General features: G+C 43.9%; 1 protein-coding gene across 1 annotated transcript in view; it reads left to right on the plus strand.

Moving 5' to 3' along the window:
* The first annotated feature begins 3,521 nt into the window (after window positions 1–3,521).
* The window catches only part of CCBE1 (collagen and calcium binding EGF domains 1), a 158,155-nt gene continuing 138,643 nt past the window's right edge, over window positions 3,522–23,033 (plus strand). Inside the window, exons 1-2 of the mRNA XM_064140299.1 lie at window positions 3,522–3,625; window positions 3,761–3,841. Of these exons, the coding sequence (XP_063996369.1) occupies window positions 3,525–3,625; window positions 3,761–3,841 (182 nt within the window). The 5' untranslated portion in view covers window positions 3,522–3,524. The remainder of the gene's footprint in view (window positions 3,626–3,760; window positions 3,842–23,033) is intronic.

Below are 23,033 nucleotides of genomic sequence, written 5' to 3' on the forward strand. Positions count from 1 at the left end.
AAACCTCTGTTTTCTGTTTGTTTACACCTTCAGTCAAGCTCTGACATCCTCAAACATGTCAATGCTGACAGCTGGAGATCTGGTGAAGTTGCCACCAAGGCACTCAATGCAAACAGAATGCTGTAGTGGGATTAAGAGTATTTACAATAACTGGTTACTTGCTTTTTAATTGAAGCAGATGGAAAATGCACTGATGGAAATGTCAGTTGTAAATGGATTAGGAAAAAGTCACTGTGTGCTTCTGAAGGCTCCAGTGAAGCATTTAAAACAAACATAAGCAAACAAACAAACACCTAACACCCTACACCCATAAACATGATAGTCATAGTACTTTTAAATGGAATTGAAAGCAGCCTTCTGTGTTCAGTACCACCTTTAAACTTTCAAACCTCTCTGCATTGGTACTGCACCTAATACAACAGCTGTGATCAAGTCTGTGAGTAGTAGGACAGTATAGTAACTGCTCAGGTTCTTGTGAGCTCTTTGTGATCGTAGATGACCTCAGGGTATTTCTAAAGACCCAAAGATGCCTTGTACATGCTTCTCCTCCTGGTCTGCAGTGTGCAAAGTTTGTGCCTTTCCACAACGGAAATGAGCTTCTGAAACAATCTCTTTTGAGGCAGTGACCAAAGTTTGCTTCTGAGCTCTTCCAGTTACCAGCAAAATCAAAAAGAAGAAACTTGTATTTGTATGATTAATTTTAAAACATCCTTATGAATAAACTGCAGGAAACAATGCATCTTCCTACATAAACAGTATAAATAAAACTTCTGATAAGTACTTTGCTACAATGAGTTCCTCATTCTTTTCTTTGAGAGCATTCCAAAACTTAGTGTGCAGCTTAATCAACTTCATACGTGCTCAAATTGGGCAAGTCAAAACTAACATGACCCTGCACAAGCGAAAGCATCTCTTGCACGAGAAATCACATTCTGCTTATTTACTATACATGAAAACAGTCCAAGATAATTCCTTCCCCGAGGCAACAGGAACATTTCAATGTTTCCTTAACCACTGCCACCCTTCATCACTTTCCAGGAAGCAAGCCTTGTTCTCAGGACGGCCCTGACTGCATGGTCATTAAAGCTGAGATGAAGCTGATGAAGCAAAATGATGAAACTCTTTCACTGCAAAGTCTGGTGCTGTTTAACCTCTCTTTTATATCAGCTATTGATCACACATTGATTCTTTTGTATGTAAAACTTTGGGCTCTGCTTTGGAAAAGAGGTAAATAAAGGATTAGCTTCACCTACAGGTTTCCTTGTTTAGATTAACAAAGCTCTCTTCGTGATTTGAATACATATATATTTAAGCTGATACAACATTTTTCATTGAAAAGAAGTACAGTGTGTTGGGACAGTCCTATGTGGGTGTCAGGCATTAAAGAAAACTCAGAGAGCAGACTTAAGCAATTCATGTAGTGAATCAGATCTGCATTGAATGGTTATGAAAAAGAAAAGTTATGAAAAAAAAAAAAACCAACTTTATGGAAGTGCACTTACACTAGGCCTGTACAAAGATTCTTTTAAAATCAAAGTCCTTTCAAAGTCATGACATGTGGGTCTGAGCTGGAAATCATCCAAAGGATTTCAGCTCTGTGCTTGGGTATGATTCAATTTGGTGATGGTGGTTTTTTTTTTTTTTTTTTTTTTTTTTTTTTTTTTCCAGAAATGAGCTCTTCGAAGGACTCTGACCACTTCTGGAATGTGGTAAATTAAATTCTTTGTTACCTATAGACAGACATCGCAAGGGTTACAGCAATGCTAACCTTTTTTCATTTCAGACCTTGTCACTGGATACTTTCTGCTTGGAGTCAGAGGGTAAGAAACAGGATGTGGAGACAGGTGTCTCCTGAGTGCTTGGGTCCAAGTACCCAGATCTTGCTTTTGTTCCTGTTATCTCCGAATCAGGAGCAGCTGTCTGAGATAGATGAGGGCTTAGACTTTAGAGAAATACCCGCAGTTTTCTCTGGCTTCAAGACATTTAGTCGTATCTTTGCTTACTCATTATTTGTGTAAAGGAAAAGGAGTAATGATGATAGAATAAACATCTAAAACATCCTCTCAATAGCAAACACAAAAACAAACGTGGAAAAAAACCCCAAACGGCAAAAACTGCCGTGCAGAACTCCTTTGCTTAAACGATCTCAGAAACAGAGTATGCAGTGGTACCTAGAGGAGCAGATCGTAGAATCACAGAACCTTTTGGAGTGGAAAAGTCTTTTACAGATCATCTAGCCCAACCTCGAAATCTAGTCCTGCTACAAATACCTTGAAGTGGCAGTTTACAGCACACAGAGCAGATCATGGTCACAGCAGATGCTGCACAAGTCAGAGAAGACTTCAGACAATTCCCAGAATTTCCTAAGTAAGAGTCCATCTATCATTAGCCTTCTGGGTACCGGACGACATACCAAAGGGATTAACAGCTTAATTGTAGCTGATTCATATGTGGGGATTTATTTATTTGTTTATTAGAGTCTTCCTGTTACAGACCGGGAAACTGAGGCACAGAACAGTGATGTGACTCATTCAGAGGTTGCTGTGGCAAGGCCAAAAAAACCAAACAAACAAAAAAAAAAAATAAAAAAAATAAAAAAAGGAGAGGCTGCTCACATCTCCTTGCATCTCCTTACATCGCGTCTATGGTGGTTCAATAGAGGAGATACAGTTAGTTATTTGCATATCCCTGACTTTTCCTACTGGAGTGATTTATGAGAACAATCTATGCTCACATTTCCCTGACTTTTCAGGCTGTAAAATGAGGTTATTTATACTAGAGGTGAAAGTGCTACTAGGGCTGATTTGCAGACACTCATTTCCCAGTGTTGTTCCATACTCGTAGGAAGTTATGTGGTGACCAAAGCCAATGTATCGGTCAAACAGGATGCCGTCGTTTTGCACGCTTTGCTCTTTCATTCCCGGACAGTTTTAAGGGTGCAAAGAGTGTATGGCAGGGTGGGCCAGACCTGATGCACAGCCTTATCTGAATCTGTTGTCGTTCATCTCCGTTTTATGAACGGTGGGGAAGTGGCAGCCCTGCGCAAGGATAAACAGCCGTCGCAGCAGAGATGCTTTGAACTGCTTCGTTCCTTTGGGAAAAGAGATTGAAGATAAAGCGGAATCTGGAAAGCATCAGTGATGGTGCACCGAGTGCCGCTAATCACCCCCACGGCCTTGGACCTTTCCACCACTTTCTGCCCCGCTCACCCTGTGGCGGGCACCAGGCCCCCAGCCCGTTCCTCGGGCTCCCTGCAGCGGGGCGTCCGGGATGGGACCGGAAAGGGGGGGCTGATGTCCCCTCACCCCCACCGCACATCTGCCACCGCCCCGCCTTGCCCCGCCCCGCCGCGGGGCCGCACATCTGCCGGCACATCTGGGCGGGCGCGGCCCCTTCCCGCGGGCACATCTGGCGGCGGCGGGGGGCGGCCCTCCGCCGGGGCGGGAGGAGCGGCGGGTCGGCGCAGCCCCGCCGCCGGCCGGGGCGGGCAGAGCCGGCGCGGCGCGCAGGGGAGAGGCGGCCCGATGGGGCGGCCGGCCGGCAGCCTGGCCCCGCTCCGGCTGCTGCTGCTTCTGGCGCTGGGTCATGCCTGGACCTACCGGGAGGAGCCACACGACGGCGACAGGTGGGTGTCCTCTCGCCGCGGCCCCCCATGCTCCTGTTCCTCTGCGTTTCCCCACCGCCATCCGCTACCTTCTTTCTTACCCCCACCCCCCCACCCCCCCACCCCCCTTTAATAATCCGACTACCCGCCTTGCAGGGAGGTTTGCTCCGAGAACAAAATCGCCACCAGTCGGTACCCCTGTCTGAAATCCACGGGCGAGCTCACCACCTGCTTCAGGTGAGCGGTGGGTGGCGCGGGTGGGCAGGACGCGGAGCCGCGGGGCACCAGCGGGTCGCGGCTTGCAGCCCTAGCGGGGGATGCGGTACACACGGACACTGGTGTCATCGGCTGTGGCAACTGTTTGGCTCCCCTCTGTTCTTGTGCTAGCCCGCTCCAGCGTTTCTGCCACCCTGCGTGCAGGGGAAGGGGCAACTTGGTAGCATCCCTCTCCCGTTTTGACATCTCCCTTGGCAAGTCCTGTGCTTGATACAGTGAAGGTTTCGGTAACTCACTGCAAATGCAACCTAAAAGGCATCGCTGGAGAGGGAATGTGTGGGTTTGATGGCTGTATCCTGGCCGCCAGCCACTGATACAGTGAGAGTGACTTCCTCCAACCTGGATGTCTAGAAGTGCGCTAAAGCTGAAGCTGCATCAGTTGCAGGACAGGAACGGAGGCTGACTTGAATTCATGCCACCCAAAAGTACATTTAGGTAGAATGTTAGATAAATCATACCGTCAAAATGAGTAACTTCTTCAGTAACCAGCTCTGGGGGAGACTTCAGCAAAGGCCTCTCAAGTAAGATGAATCCAACCCTGAGTTTTCATTTTTCAGCTGTGTATTTGAGAAGCATCATCTGCTCCTCAGAAGAATTTTAAAGCTGTTTTAATAATGACAAATGTGCAGAACAGTTGACAGTGGGATGTGTTTTTGGAGAAATATACAGGGTATGAGCACATGCATCCCTTTACTGGTGTCCTCTGATTAGTTCAATCCTCGCAGATGAGATGATTCATCTAGAAAAACTACTTCTTGTGAGAAGTTACTTGGTGCAAGTGGCCGTGCTCTGTCTGTAAATGTATGCCTGTGTGTGGCATGGAGCCACTTACATATACCAAAAACAGGATAAGACACAGTAATACTTGTGAAAAATGTGGCAGAGATCATCCCTTTCTTTAGAGACTGTTTTCTGTTTGGCATAAAGTAGCAGAAAGCTGCGGACACACGGTGTGGCAGTATTGTCCTTCACCTGCGTTTTTGGTCTGTGCCCTCGGGCAGCCACAGCCTCCTGGGAAGTCGTCTCCCTGCTGGCCAGTTCTCAGCATCCTGACAGCTCCTGGGAAAGGCTCTGCAGGATTGGAGACTACCCTTCCCAGCGTCCCTTGTCTTCTTTCTCTTTTCCCCATGAAGGTGAAGCAAAGGCCACTTGTACGCAGCAGCTTCGTAGCGTGCAGCAGCACTCAGCACTTTTTGGAGAGAGTGGTAGGTTTTGCAGGGAGTGAGAGTGATTGGCCGAACCTGCAGCATTTCTCTGGTTTGGGAGCAGAGCACTGGAGTAAATAAGGTTGTGCTGAGTGGGGTGTTACTGAAGGAAGAAGCCAGAGCAGGAGCTACGTAAAGCAGCACACTTATGACTGACCTGTTAGTTACTGCATGTCCCCAAATCTGTCTGAGCAAAATGGGTCTGCTTTGTGTGTGAGGACTTCACAGGCTCCACTGGCTGCTGTGGGCTACCATGCAAAGAAAGCAGGACTCTGTCTGGCTGCCAAGTCCCACTTGTACTTTCTTTCATCCTTGCTGAGGTATTTCTGACCTTTGGGCTCTGGTTGTACTGAGCCTTTCCTCACTCCCCAGCTTTCTTTGCCGTACAGTCCTAAGTGTATTCACCATCCCAACCCAGCACAGCCTGTGAATGTGCATATCCAAATTGCTACATTGTACTCTATGTTGTCTTGGTTCGTGTTTTCCCAGCTTCCCTCTAACTATGATTGCTAGAGCTGTTTCTCTTTGAGAGAGAAAGGGGAAAAAAATCAATGTAATCATGAGTTTTCAAGGCCTCACCTTTAGGGTCAGGTGAGGAAGGCTTCATCCCCCCACCCTGCGAGCTTTCTTCCATCATGTCTGTATGCATGAGAGCAGAGCAGCCTCTCTGAAATGGAGTTCTGCTGTGTCTCAGCAGAACCAATCTGCACAGAAGACAATCATCTGAGCTCTGATGGAGACCAGCAGCATCACCTACCTGTGAGGGTGAACTTTATGGGAAGGGCAGCATCCCCACTGCTCCTGGTAGCAAGATGATCTCCCAGCAGGCATGTGTGAACTAACCTTGGCAGAGCATGTTTTAATTTAGGATTCATTAATATTTTTAGTCTGAGTGTGTTTACAGGACGGCAGGAAACTTGCAAGTGTTGACCAGTTTGTGGTACCTCAAGGTGGGTTTTGTTTCATGGGATGTTCAAGTACTTTAGGATTCAGTTTTCACATCTGGAGTGACAGCAAATACTTGAAAAAAGTAAGTTGGACAGAAAATCAGCTGCGACTTCAGGGATCTTTACCTCCAGGTTTCTGAATATTTATTCTTACAAAATCTAGGTTTTTATCTTCCTATTCAGTTTGTAAACAGTACTTCATAGCAACAGTACTTAAGAATAATAAATCATGTGAATGCATCTTTAGAGGTGGTTTAAATGGATAGTTAATGTCATCTGCTACTTACCATTACCATACACACCTATTCCTTTTCTAGGTCAAAGTACCTTCTGTGTAGAAATTAAGCTGCTACAAAATCTGTCTCAAGACAACTTGTTTCCTTCTCTGGAGACTTTCAAGGCCCGTCTGGATGTGTTCCTCTGTGATCTGTGTTAGATAGTATTGTCCTGCTCTGGCAGGGAGGTTGGACTCCATGATCTCTTTGGGTCCCTTCCAACCCCTAACATCCTGTGATCTTGTGACCACTTCTAACGATCTGCCATATAGTTAGTTAAATAAAAGAAGGAAATACATTTTAAGTTTGGTGTCAGAAATCTCTGAGCAAAATCAGTTTTCCAAAGTATAAAACCTTGGCTGAAAACAACTTTGTACTTTCTTTCTTCCTTCTGGATTTTTTAATGAAAAATCAGCATGTTTGCAGAATGCACTTAAATGAAAATAGCATCTTTTCATTAAAAAAAAATATATTTCTTGCCACTTTTTTTTTTTTTTCAAAACCAGATTAACTCATGAATAAACATGAGCCAAATAGAGGGCCAAGCCAAAAGTGGGGCCAAGCACTGAGAATATATTGGCATTTTTCCTTGTGGTCATAGCAACATTGTACATAATTAGATGTATTTTTCTTTCTTTTTCTTCCCCCCCCCCCCCCTTTTATTTTTTTTATTTTTTTGAATGTATGCAGTCTGGCCCTTGGCTTAATTAGATTTTTTTTTTTTAAAGATGTTCTCTGTATTTGTTTTCATAAGACTTAAAGAGGGACAAATGCAAAAAAAATAAAAGGTGTGGGTGCTTGCACAACACCTTTTCAGCACAGATCTCATTTAAACTCCTGTGTGCAACTGCATAAAGTATCTGCTACTAATGGACCCGTCCTGTGGGTACAGAAATTAAGCTCTGTGGGTTTGATGATGATGTAATAGTCCAGTAAGATTTTCAGTTCCAAATGTGTGCAAAATCAATCAAATTTCATGAAGTTTGGGCAGCATGAGGAGTATGAGGCCCCAGTCACAGGCTGCTGTCTTCTCCAGCTGTTTGAATGTGATGCTAACCTGTTTCACCCTCAGACAGGCATTTAGACAACTTGCTGCTGTGTGAACTACGTAAATGTTTACAGGTTTTTTTTCAGTGCTTCCATGTGTTACCACTTGAATGCAGTGATTCAGTTTATCCATCTTAGCAGCAGTCTGTTTCATTGTAGTCCTCCATTCATTTTCATTTTAAATAGCACCTTTTAAACAGTAAATTGTTTTCATAGAATCAACCAGGTTGGAAGAGACCTCCAAGATCAGCCAGTCCAACCTAGTACCCAGCCCTAGCCAGTCAGCTGGACCAGGGCACTAAGTGCCTCAGCCAGTCTCCTCCTGAAGACCTCCAGGGACGGTGCCTCCACCACCTCCCTGGGCAGCCCATTCCAATGCCAATCACTCTCTCTGCCAACAACTTCCTCCTAACATCCAGCCTAGACCTCCCTCGGCACAACTTGAGACTGTGTCCCCTTGTTCTGTTGCTGGTTGCCTGGGAGAAGAGACCAACCCCCACCTGGCTACAACCTCCTTTCAGGTAGTTGTAGACAGCAATGAGGTCACCTCTGAGCCTTCTCTTCTCTAGGCTAAAGAACCGCAGCTCCCTCAGCCTCTCCTCATAGGATTTGTGTTCCAGGCCCCTCACCAGCTTTTGCTGGTTCAGAAGGAAAAGCAGCATTGAAAACAGGTATCCCCTTCCTTTCTCCTGATCTGTAAGCATCTGTGTTCCTGTGAGGGGATGGTAGTGGCTTTGTCACTTTCCAGTTGTGGAGGTTCAGTGCCTAATCTGGTATGATTTATTAATTGGAGTTGCTTGAATTCAGAGAGTGTAGTGGAAATGGTTCAGAGAGACAATCATTCTACAGGCTTAACAGAAACATTTTCTAGTGGCAAACTGTTTGCCCATCACCACCTGTAGGAAGAGTCAAGCATGAAACAGACATGAAAATGAGAGTATTTCCATCCCCTGACTGCGAATCTCTTTGCCTACTAGATACATAAATATAGTTGTAGGCTGATTGGAAAGAAATTAGATCTGCTCCTCTTCAGAATGTTTTGATTAAAAAGAAAAGAAGAAAAAAAATAAAAGAGGACTTAATTAGGGAAACCAGCATCTGTGAATCAAGAAGATGAACATTTGAACCTGTATCTGTGTAGCCTGGAAGAACACTTTAGCCATTGACTTCGTAGGCAAAGGGAAAGTTTTGTTTTACTTTACTCATCTGAAACTATTAGACCAATTCCCTCCTTATTTTCCCTCCTTATTTGCCACTGACTTCATGGGCAAAGGGAAAATTTTGTTTACTCATCTGAAATTATTAGACTAGTTCCCTCCTTATTTGCAAATAAAATTGACCAAGTTAGTTGGCAACACACATTTTTTAAAAGAAATGGTCTACTGACCTGGTGAGAGAAATTATCCATCTTCCTCTGCTATTGATAAGCACTCTCTATTTCCTGCAGTTTTTGCTGAGAATGAAATATGCAAGTTCCTGAAGGAACATATTATACCCTGATACTGTCTGGTGTGGTGATAGAGGCCACCCCTGCTCCTTCCTTCTGCAGGACCAGCAGGGAGAGGAGATTGAAAGTAAGAGTGCTTGCAGAATAGTCCTAGCAAATGATGGTAAAACCTTTGTAAAGATGAGGCAGATTTTGATATCTTATACCTACCATTAAGCCCACATGTCACAGGGCTCAAGTCTTGGCTTAGAACTTCTTTGTTTTTCTTTTGAGTAGTATTTTGTGAGCAAAAGGTTATGTAAATAGAATCAACACAGTATCACAGTATCACCAAGGTTGGAAGAGACCTCATAGATCATCAAGTCCAACCCTTTACCACAGAGCTCAGGAGTAGTCCATGGCACCAAGTGCCACATCCAATCCTGCCTTGAACACATTTCAGTGCAGGTTGTCAGCTTCTTTATCTGATAGTTAGCAACTACGGGTATTTTACAGAGACCTTCCTTATATTTCAGGTTTTAGGTTTTGCTCTGCACTTCATAAAACCAAGGAGAGTTCAAATGCATTGCAGAAGAGAATTCATGTGTACTTACACTCTGCTTAATTCTGATGCTAACCAGAGATTTCATGCCTCGAAAAGCATTTCATTTTACTCTCTTGAATGCTGATACTGCTGGATGAGCCTACTGTTTTTATAGACCGTATCATTTTGCACATTCTTAAAACATAAAAGTAATTGCAAGTGAGTTGGATTGTAGCTGTTTCACAAAGAGCAGCACTTTCACTAATAGGCCCTTGGGGACCATATGCAGTTCCTGGTTCTCAGATACTCAGCGAGCATACAGCAGAGTTCTCCAACAGGGAAAAAATTGCTCTATAAAATTTTGAAGCCTTCAGCTGGAGTAAGCAAGGATGACGCCTTGTTATCTTATCTTCCAACTTTTCTTTTTAGAGATCTCTCTTTTATTGTTGCCCTTGCGTCTCCTCTCTGAAGTTTTGCTGACCATCACAGTTTTAATAGACTTAAAAGAGCACCAACTGATATATTGTCAAAGCAAACCCAAGAAATTTATCTGATTAGAGCAAAGTACTGCGTGATCTCTTGGTTATCTGCTGGGGAAATGCACTCCGTGGTGGAATTTCACTGAAAATTTAAGAGAGGATATGATTTAGAATTTTGTTTTTGTTTCAGAAAGCTAAACATACACAACAGCTGTAATTCCGCTTCTGCCAAGAGAGCTTCTTTATGTTTCAGTAAACTAACAATTCTTCTTTTGCACGTAGTTCAGTGGTGAAGTGCCACGAGCTGCTAATTCCATGCATCAATCAGGACAGCCTCAGCATCTCAAACGCTGCCCACACAGGCCCTTCGGGAGTGCTGCTGAAGCTGCAGTGATGCTACCTGGTGAACAGACTGAAAATGGGGAGTGTCACAAGTTATTTACTTGTTTCTCCTATGAAGAAGACTGTGCATATGCATATAGTGTTCGGCCATTTGATCTCCATAGAATCATAGAATCATAGAATCAACCAGGTTGGAAGAGACCTCCAAGATCATCCAGTCCAACCTAGCACCCAGCCCTAGCCAGTCAACTAGACCATGGCACTAAGTGCCTCATCCAGTCTCCTCTTGAACACCTCCAGGGACGGCAACTCCACCACCTCCCTGGGCAGCCCATTCCAATGCCAATCACTCTCTCTGGCAACAACTTCCTCCTAACATCCAGCCTATACTTCCCCCAGCACAACTTGAGACTGTGTCCCCTTGTTCTGTTGCTGGTTGCCTGGCAGAAGAGACCAACCCCCACATAGCTACAGTCTCCCTTCAGGTGGTTGTAGACAGCAATGAGGTCGCCCCTGGGCCTCTTCTTCTCTAGGCTAAAGAACCACAGCTCCCTCAGCCTCTCCTCATAGTTTTGTGTTCCAGGCCTTTCACCAGCCGTATCAAACCATCACCATGAAAATGATGTCTTCAGCAGCTTGGCAGTGTGGCATACCTATGGGAGGAGTTCTGCATTCCCAGTCTCACTAGGCATAATTCTACTAATTCATTCACTAGCACAGTGTTTTATGTAAAGAGCTGCAACTAACATGGGTGTTCCCCTATTTAATTTTTTTTGTTGTTCTCTGTTTTATACAAACATTAAAAAAAAAAACAAAAACAAAAACAAAAAACAAACCCAAACAACAACCTTCCTGGAAATTGTCATCACAAATAAACTTTTCTACCTATGAATAAACAGCATTTTGCTTCAGTACACTACTTTTTCACAAAGCAGTATATGTGGCAATGATTCTAAGAGATTCTCAGCTCTCTTAGAATTTTCTTACTACTGCTTTGAAAGTAGCACTTTTAAGCATCATGGTTCTGATTGCAGTGAGCCCTTAGCTTGATTTGATTTCCTTTGCTGTGATTACCAAGGGAACAAATTGCTTGCAGTTACTGAGACACAGTTTGAATATCTGCCAGCTTAGAGTAAGAGCAATGCCACACGTGCCTGTAGGTTTACATACTACATTTGAGTGGCTGTGACTTCCTAGGTCACTTTAATGTCTCTGGTGCTAAGGATCTTAATTTTCTTACTGAATTTCAGTGAGGCTAGGAACACCTGAGATGTCAGCCAGTGTGGATGCTGCTGCCTGGAGCAAAGCCTCCTGCAGCAAAACGCAGTTCCATTGTGGTTTTAATGTGCAGTGGCTCCTTTCTACAGCCAGTTCACTCCAAAATGAACCAATATAAACTAATGGTCTTTCAGAATATTGTATAATTACTGTGAATGGTGCACTGAAGTAAGACATGGTACAAGTAAAGAGTGATGTCTGGAAAATGGTTGCTCATGTAGTCAAGAAGCTTTTGATGTTCACATCAAAGCACTTTGGAGAATTTTAAAACTGGCAAGCAAGAGGTTTATGATAAGTCCCCTCCTTGGTGGTTTGATCAATAATGAAATCCAGGTGCATTGCATTATGGTTTTCATCTACAGAACATAGGGTTAAATATGAACTGACTTTCCCGGGCATGTCGTCTGGCTCAGAAACTCCAGACAAACAAAATAGTAGCCACAGGGCCTCCGGTGGCTGATACAAAATACGTAACAAAAATAGGTCACCAAAGGGAATATGACTTCTGTAATTATCGTAAGCATTGGATGTGCTCCCTAAGGTCAGGTTGCTTTGTCTTTAAAAAAGTAGTTGCAGTCACTCTTGCTAACAGCAGGACATTATTAATACTTGTGCTGTTGCTTCCATTGTGGTAGCTGGGTTGTTCTGTGTGGATAGCACACAGAACAGGCAAGACAGAAAAGGCAGGAATGGATGGATAAAGACATAGAGAAGCAAGGAAGACTGAAAAAAAATAAGAAATGAGAGGGCATGGAGCAGGCGGGGGGGGGGAGGGGAAAGTAGATTTAAAAAGCAAAAAATTTCATCTTGCTGGTGGTTTGTGTGACAGATATGTGTGTGATAGAAAGGAGGTGATCATTCCCCAGAGAAATGTAATTTAAATATTTCCAGGCTTCTATTTAAGTAGAAGGCAGGAAAACAAAACATCAGCCAAAGCCAAACAAAACCATACACACACAGAGAGGGATCTGGGGGTGCTGATTGATACCCACCTGAACATGAGCCAGCAGTGTGCCCAGGTGGCCAAGAGAGCCAGTGGCATCCTGGCCTGCATCAGGAATGGCGTGGTCAGCAGGAGCAGGGAGGTCATTCTGCCCCTGTACTCTGCACTGGTTAGACCTCACCTTGAGTCCTGTGTTCAGTTCTGGGCCCCCCAGTTTAGAAGGGACATTGAGATGCTTGAGAGTGTCCAGAGAAGGGCGACGAGGCTGGTGAGAGGCCTTGAGCACAGCCCTACGAGGAGAGGCTGAGGGAGCTGGGATTGGTTAGCCTGGAGAAGAGGAGGCTCAGGGGTGACCTTATTGCTGTCTACAACTACCTGAGGGGAGGTTGTGGCCAGGAGGAGGTTGCTCTCTTCTCTCAGGTGGCCAGCACCAGAACGAGAAGACACAGCCTCAGGCTGCGCCAGGGGAGATTTAGGCTGGAGGTGAGGAGAAAGTTCTTCACTGAGAAAGTCATTGGACACTGGAATGGGCTGCCCGGGGAGGTGGTGGAGTCGCCGTCCCTGGGGCTGTTCAAGGCAGGATTGGACGTGGCACTTGGTGCCATGGTCTAGCCTTGAGCTCTGTGGTAAAGGATTGGACTTGATGATCTATGAGGTCTCTTCCAACCCTGATGATACTGTGTGATACTGTGATACTGTGATGGGGAGGATGCCTGTCCTCCTAACTAGACTTGAAGCTAAGCTATAGGAGCTGATACATCTTCCCTTAACAACCTCTGCCCATTCTTCCTCCCTTAGTTTGGAAAATCTGTCACTCTGTAAAATGCAGGTCTGTGTGAAGGCAGGAGGAACACCTCACAGGCAAGAGTTTAAATTGTCTGATCAGTCTGTGCTCAGTTTGGATTACAGGATCACAGGATATTGGGGATTGGAAGGGACCCAAGGAGATCATGGAATCCGATTTCCCTGCCAGAGCAGGACACTATCTAACTATGTAACACAGATCACAATTGCCTTCACTTATTGCCATAGCACAGAATTATTGGGAAGCAGTTGAAAGGAAATATCTAAACTACACTCAGTAAAATAGATCTGGCTTCTTAGAGATCCCAGATAAGATGACATGATCCATAAATTGCTATGAAAGCCACTACCCACTTCAAAAAACATGTGGGCAACAGGTTTTCTGAGACTTCTGTTTTTACCTGCTTTTTCTGCCATTGCATACTTGGAAGAGCATTCTGAGTCTGTAGTAAGGCCACACAAAGCAGGTATGTGTGAAATAACTGGTGTGGCCCATACTGCTTGATTTACAAAGGCATAGAGACACTGTACTTGGGATTTATTGCCTTTCAGACTGCCCTCATTTTATGCAAGGGTGATAATTTGGGGCATGCATGACTTTGAGCTTGGACTTTCAGTTTTGTCTCCACTGATGTGCCCTGACTTTTTTTGCCAATGTGTGAGTCATTGCTGAGTGTTCAATATCAGTGTTACTTCAGCTGGAGCGGCTGGGGATGCAGAGGGCTTGCTTTGTGCTAGGTTAGTGGCAAGGAGATCTGCTGTGGACAGCTTTTCTTGTGTTGCTTATATCTTGCACAGACCAATATGGCTCACTCCTGGGTCCCTGTCTTTAAAATTCATACACAAGAAGAGGCTAAGTAAGACTTCTCCTTGCTATCCAAATAAGCAGAGCTGACTTATATTTACAGTAAAAAAAAAAACAAACCAACCAACCAGACAAACAACAACAAAAAAAAATCCAATAAACTTTCCCCAAAGTTTGCTCAGGCATTTTTTTCTCTCTGTTGTCCATTTTCTGTTTGCTGAGTTTCATTTTTCAAACTAATGGTGGCTTCTTTTATAAACTGACAGTGGCAAATGTCAGTTCTCTACTGCTCTAATTTTTGCTATTTGTTCTATGTTGTTCCAGTCATAAGCAGAAACAATAGAGAGCAGAATCTGTACAGCACTGACTGAGTTTCTTCTTGGCCTAGGAAAAGAAAGCCATTTGTTTGCATTTCCTTGAGGGTAGCTTTGTTTAAAAGTTGAAGAGAAAAAACAATTGTAGACAGTAAGCTTAGATTTTGGTTGTCTTTGGAAAATCCTTCTTGACTGAGAGTGTTTTCCGTCATGTTGTGCTGATTTTGTCATTGATCCTGGTTCAAAAAAAAGGAAGTGTGAGACCTTAAAGCATTTAATGTACATGCAGCTGTTAAAAACATATATTTCTGGGAGTTTTGTTCATCTTAATTTCTTGCCATAACCATTGTAACTGATGGAACCTGAATATGGCGAGGTACACAGGGATTATATTCAATGTGAGGACAGGCTGAGAGATTTGGGGCTGTTCAGGCTGGAGGAGAGAAGGCTGCAAGGGGACATTGTTGCAGCCTTTCAGTACTTAAAGGGGGCCTATAGAGAAAATGGGAACAATCTTCTTAGCCAGGTCTATTGCAACAGGGCAAAGGATGATGGTTTTAAACTAAAAGAGAGTAGATTAGGACTAAATGTAAGGAAGAAATATTTTATAATGAGAGTGGTGAAACAGTGGCACCAATTGTCCAGAGAGGTAGTAGAAGCTGCATGCTCTCAGACATTCCATGTCAGGTTGGATGGGTCTCTGAGCAGCTTGGTCTAGTTAAAGATGTCCTTGCTTAGTGTAGGGGTATTGGAATAGATGACCCTTGAAGATCCCTTCCAAGGTAAAGCATTCTATGATTCTATGACTGTACACAGTATATAGTTTTTCTCTTTCCTTTTCAAATGGTTTGGGAGCTAAAGGCATGCATATAGAATCATAGAATCATAGAATCAACCAGGTTGGAAGAGACCTCCAAGATAATCCAGTCCAACCTATCACCCAGCCCTAACCAATCAACTAGACCATGGCACTAAGTGCCTCATCCAGTATACCTCCTGACTTCAAAGGCACAAGACAATGACCAGGAGAACAAAGTAATTAAAGACAAGATTCATGACCACCTGGAGACCCTGAGCATACACAAATCTACGGAACCTAATGAAAAGTGTCCCACATCTCCAAGAGAACTGGTTGATGTATTTGCCAAGACACTCTTCATGATATCTGAAAAGTCCCTGGTGACTGGGAGAAGGGAAACATTACAGCTATTTTTAAATAGGGTAGAAAGGAGGAAAGTGCAAGCCTCTATGCCTGGAACAGATCTTCTTAGAAGCTCTGATAAGGTACATGAAGGACAGGGATGTGATTTGAGACAGCCAGCATGGCCCTACTAAGGTAAGTCCTGCCTGACCAGTCTAGTTTCTACAACAGAGTGACTACATCAATGGAAAAGGGAATGGCAATGGATGTCATCTGTCTGGGCTTCTGTAAGACCTTTAACACAGTCCCCCACAACATCCTTCTCTATAAGCTGGAGGGATGTTGATTCAATAGGTGAGCTGTTTGGTGCCTATGGATGGATGGTTGCATTCAAAGGGTAGTGGTCAGTAGCTCAATGTCTGTATGGAAGTGAGTGAACAAATGGTGTCCCTCAGGGGCCATACCAGTGCCGTTCAATATCTTTGTCAAATGTGCAGTGGGATCCGGAGCACCCTCAGCAAGTTTGCAGATGACATCTAGCTGAGTGGTGCAGTTGACATGCCTAAGGGACAGGATGTCATCCAATGAGACCTCGACAAGGTGGATTAGTGGGCCCAGGTGAACTTTGCGAGGTTCAACAAGGCTAAGTTCAAGGTCCTGCACCTAGGCTGGGACAATCCTCATTATCAGTATAGGCTTGGAAAGGACTGATACAGAGCAGCTCCGAGGAAAAGGACTTGGGGATACTGGTGGATGAAAAGCTGGTCATGAGCTAACAATGTGCACTGGCAGCCCTAAAGGTCAATCATATCCTGGGCTACATCAAAGAAGCATGGCCAGCAGATCAATAGAGGTGATTCTGTTACTCTGCTCTGATGAGACCTCACCTGGCTTACTGCAAGCCAGCTCTGGGCCCTTCAATACAGCAACAACATGGATCTGATGGGGAGGATCCAGAAGAGTGACATGAAAATGATCAGAGGGTTGCAGTACCTCTCCTAAAAAGACAGCCTGAGAGAGCTGGGGTAGTTCAGCCTGGAGAAGAGAAGGCTCTTTGGGGACCTTACTGCATCCTTCTAGTATCTGAAAGGGACCTACAAATGAGCTGTGGAGGGACTGCTTACAGAAGCCTGCAGTGACAGGACAAAGGGCAATCAATGGTTTTAAACTGGAGAAGGGTAGAATTAGATCGAATAGAATCATAGAATCAACCAAGTTGGAAGAGACCTCCAAGATCATCCAGTCCAACCTAGCACCCAGCCCTATCCAGTCAACTAGACCATGGCACTAAGTGCCTCATCCAGTCCTTTCTTGAACACCTCCAGGGATGGTGACTGCACCACCTCCCTGGGCAGCCCATTCCAATGCCAATCATTCTCTTTGTGAAGAACTTCCTCCTAACATCCAGCCTATACTTCCCCCGGCACAACTTGAGACTGTGCCCTCTTGTTCTGTTGCTGGTTGTCTGGAAGAAGACACCAACCCCCACCTGGCTACAACCTCCCTTCAGGTAGGTTCTTTACAATGAGGATAGTGGAACATCAGTACAGGCTACCCATGGAGGTGGTGGTGGCCTTATCCCTGGACTCTTTCAAGGTCAGGCTTGATGGAGCTCTGAGCAAGATGATCCAGTTGGCAGCATCCCTGCTTACTGCTAGGAGTTTAAGTCTAAATGACCTTCAGAGGCCCCTTCCAACTCAACGCATTATCTGGCTCTGTAATGTTTTAAGTTGGGAAAAGAGGCAAATCCAAATCTATAGTCTGAATTTTTGAGTGGATTGTTCCTGTCCAATAAACAAGCTTATTAGAAGCCCAAGGGAAGTTACACAAGCTTGGAAAAAATGCAGGATGCCACACTGCTGGGCCAGCAGTAAGACAAGCAGTACACTTTCAGTAGAGAAATTAGTGGTGCATAGCTTCTGATGTGAAATAGCAGTGTTCATGTTGGCTTCATAGTCTCATAAACTCTGCTCAAAGTGGAAGGTTGAATACCTTATTCTTTGTAACAAGACATGCAGGTTCTAGAAGCACAGTCTGCAAAAGGGATGAAGAAATACATAAAACATTAATTTATTCATTTATGAGTAATGTGTAAATGCTGACAATTTAGGGGAGGGAGGGAAATATATGGTCAGAATTGTTTTTATAAGAGAGAGCAAATGGGGATGTGTGATTTCATTGTGAATAACTTCCTGCTTCGAGCTCCAGTGTCTCAGTGGGATGTTAATATCACTATGACCACATTCAACACATTTAATACATGTTGTGAATCTGGCATCTTGCCAATTCAACAAGATTATTATGCTCAGTTTTTGTTATGGGGCTTATTACCACAATTGCACCAAAAAGAGCAGTGTTGCTCTCTGGAATTCTGACAAGCCCACTTAGTTTAGAGATTACCATCTTCAAGATTTGAAATAAGTTATAATTCAAACCAAAAATAGCTGAAGGGAAAATTACTTAATCTTTATAATTGCATTTGTGGAAAGAGAAAAGGTTAAAAAAAAAACCAAATGGGTGAAAATGGGGTTGAGTAAATGTTTGGTAAGTCTTAGTGGTTGGGAAGCATAGAGTGAGATTCTTGAGGGACCACGTGTCATTTGAGCTGCTACTTGGTTAGTGCTTCATCCTCCTGGGAATATGTGCTTTTAACTGCCAATGCCTAAGGCAGGAGCTAGGAGTAGTGCCAGACGTGGCAGTCTGGGCTGATCTTAGCCTGCTGCTTGGAAATCAGTAGCATGGTGAACCCAACCATGGTTGGTTTGTTGGTCTGCACAATGGTACAGACAGTCTATGAGCAAGCATGGCCTCAGACTGTGACTCCTGTGGTGCCTCAGATGTTGTCTTCTTGATAGATTACATAGTATCCTGCTTGTATGGAAAAATATGTATTTGCATATGCAGAAGTAGAAAGGATGTTTTGATGCATAGTTGGTTTTTAAAAGCTCATTAGTTGTTGGGGTTTTTTTCTATTAAATTTTTCTTTTTTCTTTTTATTTTCCCCTGAAGAAAGTGTATGTGATGGTTTGGGTTTTACCTGCCCCCCTCCCCCAGCACTCTTAAGAAAATCACCCAGACTAGACTCAGTGGCTCTGGAAATTGAATGAAGCTTTATATTTACAGCTTAGCTCAATATACAAGCAGGTATTTACAATTTATACAGCTATAGACAGAAATATACAAGTTAAAAAGTAATACAGAAACACAGCAGCCCTCCCAGAAACCTGAGTCCCCAGGAGGGGCTCTCAACCATCCTTGCACTTTCTTCCCACTCCTCTACCTTACACCAGACTTTGCCTTACGTTCAAAGTGAGTTTGGAGAGTTGGCCAGGGGGATTAGGAAGCAGAAGGATTAGTCACACAGATGGCATGTGAGAGACAGAGAAGTGCAGCCCAAAGCCAGAGAGTAAACTCTGTGTTATCTATGCTTGTGTTCTTGTTCTTATACATCTCAGCAAGCCTGTGAGTGAAGTAGACATCACCATTGCTTCCTTTTCCCAGCCTATAATCTAATTCCTCTCACTGAAATATCCCAGTTAGGCTCAAAGTAGCACAGTGTACATCTGCTTCATTGGACTTTCTATACCATGGAGATTACAAATGCATATCCAGAGTGCAGTTGGTGAAACTGCTTGGCTCAGGGGTGACCTCATTGCTATCTACAGCTACCTGAAGGGAGGCTGTAGCCAGATGGGAGTTGGTCTCTTCTGCCAGGCAACCAGCAATAGAACAAGGGGACACAGCCTCAAGTTGTGCCAAGGGAGGTCTAGGCTGGATGTTAGGAGGAAGTTGTTGGCAGAGAGAGTGATTGACATAGGAATGGACTGCCCAGGGAGGTGGTGGAATTGCCGTCCCTGGAGGTGTTCAAGAGGAGACTGGCTGAGGCACTCAGTGCCATGGTCTAGTTGATTGGCTAGAGCTGGGTCCTAGGGTGGACTGGATGATCTTGGAAGTCTCTTCCAACCTGATTGATTCTATGATTCTATGAAATGTCTTAACTGTGAGATGAGAATCCTATAGCAAATGAATTGTTGTGTCTTTGTTGTTGGTTTCATTTGGGTTTTGGTTGGTTGGTTTTGTGTTTGTTTGTTTGTTGGGTTTTTTGTTGTTGTTGTTGCTGTTGATTGTTTTTTTCAATTTTCATAGGAAAAGTGTCTGTCTCTTCTGGTTTTTAGATGAGGTAACTCAAACTGGGATGTGATTAAAAATGGAGATTGTGGGATACATTTTTGTTCTACCCTATCCTACTTGCCTTCTAGCTTATCTAATGGCAAACCAGAAGATGCAAATGGTTCTTCTGAGAGTGTTTCCCTGCTCACTTGCATCCCCTTTTGTCTCTCTTACAGACAAAGCCTTTAAATTAGAGATGAGAAAGGCAAACATGGGGCAACTAGGTACTTCTTAGTTTTCAAACCTTTCTGTTAAGAGTCTGCTTTAGGAGCCCAAGTGCAGTCTGCTCTTTTGCTCTCTGTGTACATTGTCTGTGGGTAGAAAGGAAGAGTTATCCTTCAGACCAAGTTAACACTTCTCATTTCTCCTTAATTTTAAAACTCCTTAAAGTGAAATGAAAATGTCATTGTGATATAACCTCGATGAAGAGCTTTACCCATGGAACTTTTGTAAAGACAAATCTGCATCCTTGGCATGTTCAAAATAGTTTCAGAGTGCATTCAAACACTTATCCTTGTATCTGATCTTGAATTACACTTTTTTTCCTGCAGAAATCAGTCTCTGTGGCACAGGAGCTCAAGAAAAATACAAGGCATGCATGAATGTGCTTGCAGGATTGGTCCCTTCTTGGTGTTCTTAGAAGCTCACTGAAGTGCCCCTTTCAGTCTCTTGCATGGACTGTAAAGATGCTGTATAAAGAGTTCCACTTTCATAGCTTTTCTGGTTTCCCTACACCTATATCAAAGTGTGTCAGTTTGGGAATTGCTCTTCATAATGCTTCTTAGCATCTCATGAAAAAAAGGCAAATGTTGTTAAAGCAGTTTGAATGCATTGTGACATGAATGAGTTCTCTGCTTGACTCTCCAAGCTGAGTTCATTGGCCAGAGCCTTGTTTGTGCTGTTTGTTTTCCTTACATTAACCCATATTTGAGTTGTGGTTTTACTGAGTTTGTCTGGAAAGGGTCCTTGATAGTGCCCCTCCAGTTCTACATCAGGGGGGGACACTGATCTGGGAGGCAATGATGTTTAACCTTAGGATAGGCTTGCCAGGGGTTGAGTTTTATCTCTAGATCCTCGGCTGAATTTCTGTGCTCCTCAAGGAGTCGTGTCAGGCCAAATTCTGCCTTGGGATACTCACTAAGGTTTATTATGTGATGTCAGTATTAACTACTTCTCCAGCTATAAAACAAAGGGAAAAGTCTAATTTATGCTTCACAGAAAAAAAAAAAGAACTTGATAGCTTGCGCTGAAGATGTAAATGTTCCAGTTACAGCCAAGAAGGTCACTGTAAATTGAATCTTCAAATAACTTGCTGGATTTTGTTTACTTATGGTGATTTGCTCTTGCTCCCATTGAACTAAATGCTACTGTTTGAGATAAGAAGGGAAAAAATGCTTCTTTTATTCTAGTATGTTTTTTTTTTTTTAATATATATCCACTGAGAGACAAATCAGATTTTTGAGATGTTTTCTTATGTTGCAAAAATATCCAGAGTATTTCCACAGTGGGAGTAAGCTAATGGTACATCACTGGAACACTTCCAGTGAAAATAGCCGTGGTGAAGTGAAAAGAGAGGCAGAAAACAAGCAGGCAGGAGCAAGAATGGCTAATGTACACATATACTTATTTACATATCCTTGGTTGCAATATGGACTGCTGAACAATTTTAAGTACCAGGAAAGAGAGGCTTCAAACTTTGTCAGTGACCTTACAGCCATTGCAGTTATAAGTTGTTCCAAATTAACAGAAAATTCTTCCAAGAAAATTGCCTTAAGGACTTGAAAATTTTAATACTGGACAAATACATCTTCAGGATGGAAATAGAGAGGAAGCATTCCTGTGTTCAGATCTCTTTAAATTGTGTACTAGGGCTGAAGACTCTGGCTCTATTCCATGTGTTCAAATTGTTGCTTTGCTCTGAAGGGCTTCTCATTTGGAAGAAGGAGACAAACAAATAGAGAATCCTTTTTATAAATACCATCTTGACCTCTCTTTATGGAGATAAATAGCCCAGAGGATGAAAAAAAATACATCAAGTGTTTATTACTGAACCCCAGTCTCAGCTGTTAGAAGATTAACCATTTCAAAAGATCCAGTATTGTGCCTGCTACACTGGGATGCACATATCAAAAAGCTGCAGACCAGCATCAGAGGACTGTAACAGACTTTCACCTGTTCCAGTACTGGGTCCAGGATTTTTTAGTATCTTCATCAGCAACCTGGATGAAAGGACAGAGTATACTCAGCAAGTTTGGTGGTGATACAAAACAGGAAGGAGTGGCTGACATGCCAGAATGCTGTGCTGCCATTCAGTGAGACCTGGACAGGCTGGAGAGTTGGGCAGAGATGAACCTCATGAAGTTCAACAAGGATAACACTAGAGCCCTGTACCTGGGGAGGGATAACCCCGTGTATCAATACAGGTTAGGGGCTGCAGAGAAGGACCTGAAAGTCTTTGTTGACAAGTTAGCCACAAGCCAATTATGTGCCCTTGGGGCCAAGAATTCCAATAGTCTCCTGGGATGCATGGAAAGGAGTGTGGTTAGCAGATCAGGGGAGCTTCTCCTTCCCATCTACTCTGCTCTGCTCTATTCAACTCAGCCCTAGTGTGGCCACATCTGAACTACTGTGTCCAGTTCTGGGCTATTTGTTTCAAAAGAGACAAGGAACTCCTGTAGAGAGTCTAGTGAATGTCTGAGAAGATGAGGAGGAGGCTAGGGCATCTATTTTTCAAGGAAAGGCTGAGAGACATGAACTGCTGCATCTGGAGAAGACTGAAAGCTCAGACATTTATCTATGGAGAGGCAAATGTCAAGGGGATGGGGACAGACTCTTTTCAGTGATGCCCATTGGCCTTCTTGGCCACAAGGGCACACTGCTGGCTCATGGTCAGCCTGTTGTACACCAGAACTCCCAGGTCCTTTTCCACAGAAATACTTTCCAGCAGATCAGGCTGTAATGATACATAGGGTTCTTCTCCCTCATATTCAAAATGTATGTGTTACTGTGCAGCCTGGCCCAGGTGAACCTGCTTTAGCAGAGGGGCTGGACTAGATGATCTCCAGAGGGCTATTCCAAACAGTACCATTCTCTGAGAAGTCTGTGTAACACCTTGTTTTCAAATTATGCAGTTAACATTTGTGAGAGATACTTGAAGGCACAGGTTTCAGAAGGGATCCTAATCAGTGGTCCTAATCAGCCAGCAGTGTGCCCAGGTGGCCAAGAGAGCCAATGGCATCCTGGCCTGCATCAGGAAGAGTGTGGCCAGTAGGACAAGGGAGGTTATTCTTCCCCTGTACTCAGCACTGGTCAGGCCACACCTTGAGTGCTGTGTCCAGTTCTGGGCCCCTCAATTCAAGAGAGATGTTGAGGTGCTGGAAGGTGTCCAGAGAGGGACAACAAAGCTGGTGAGGGGCCTGGAACACAAACCCTA

This window comes from Pogoniulus pusillus, chromosome Z (genome assembly GCF_015220805.1).
Source record: "Pogoniulus pusillus isolate bPogPus1 chromosome Z, bPogPus1.pri, whole genome shotgun sequence".
NCBI classification, from domain to species: domain Eukaryota; kingdom Metazoa; phylum Chordata; class Aves; order Piciformes; family Lybiidae; genus Pogoniulus; species Pogoniulus pusillus.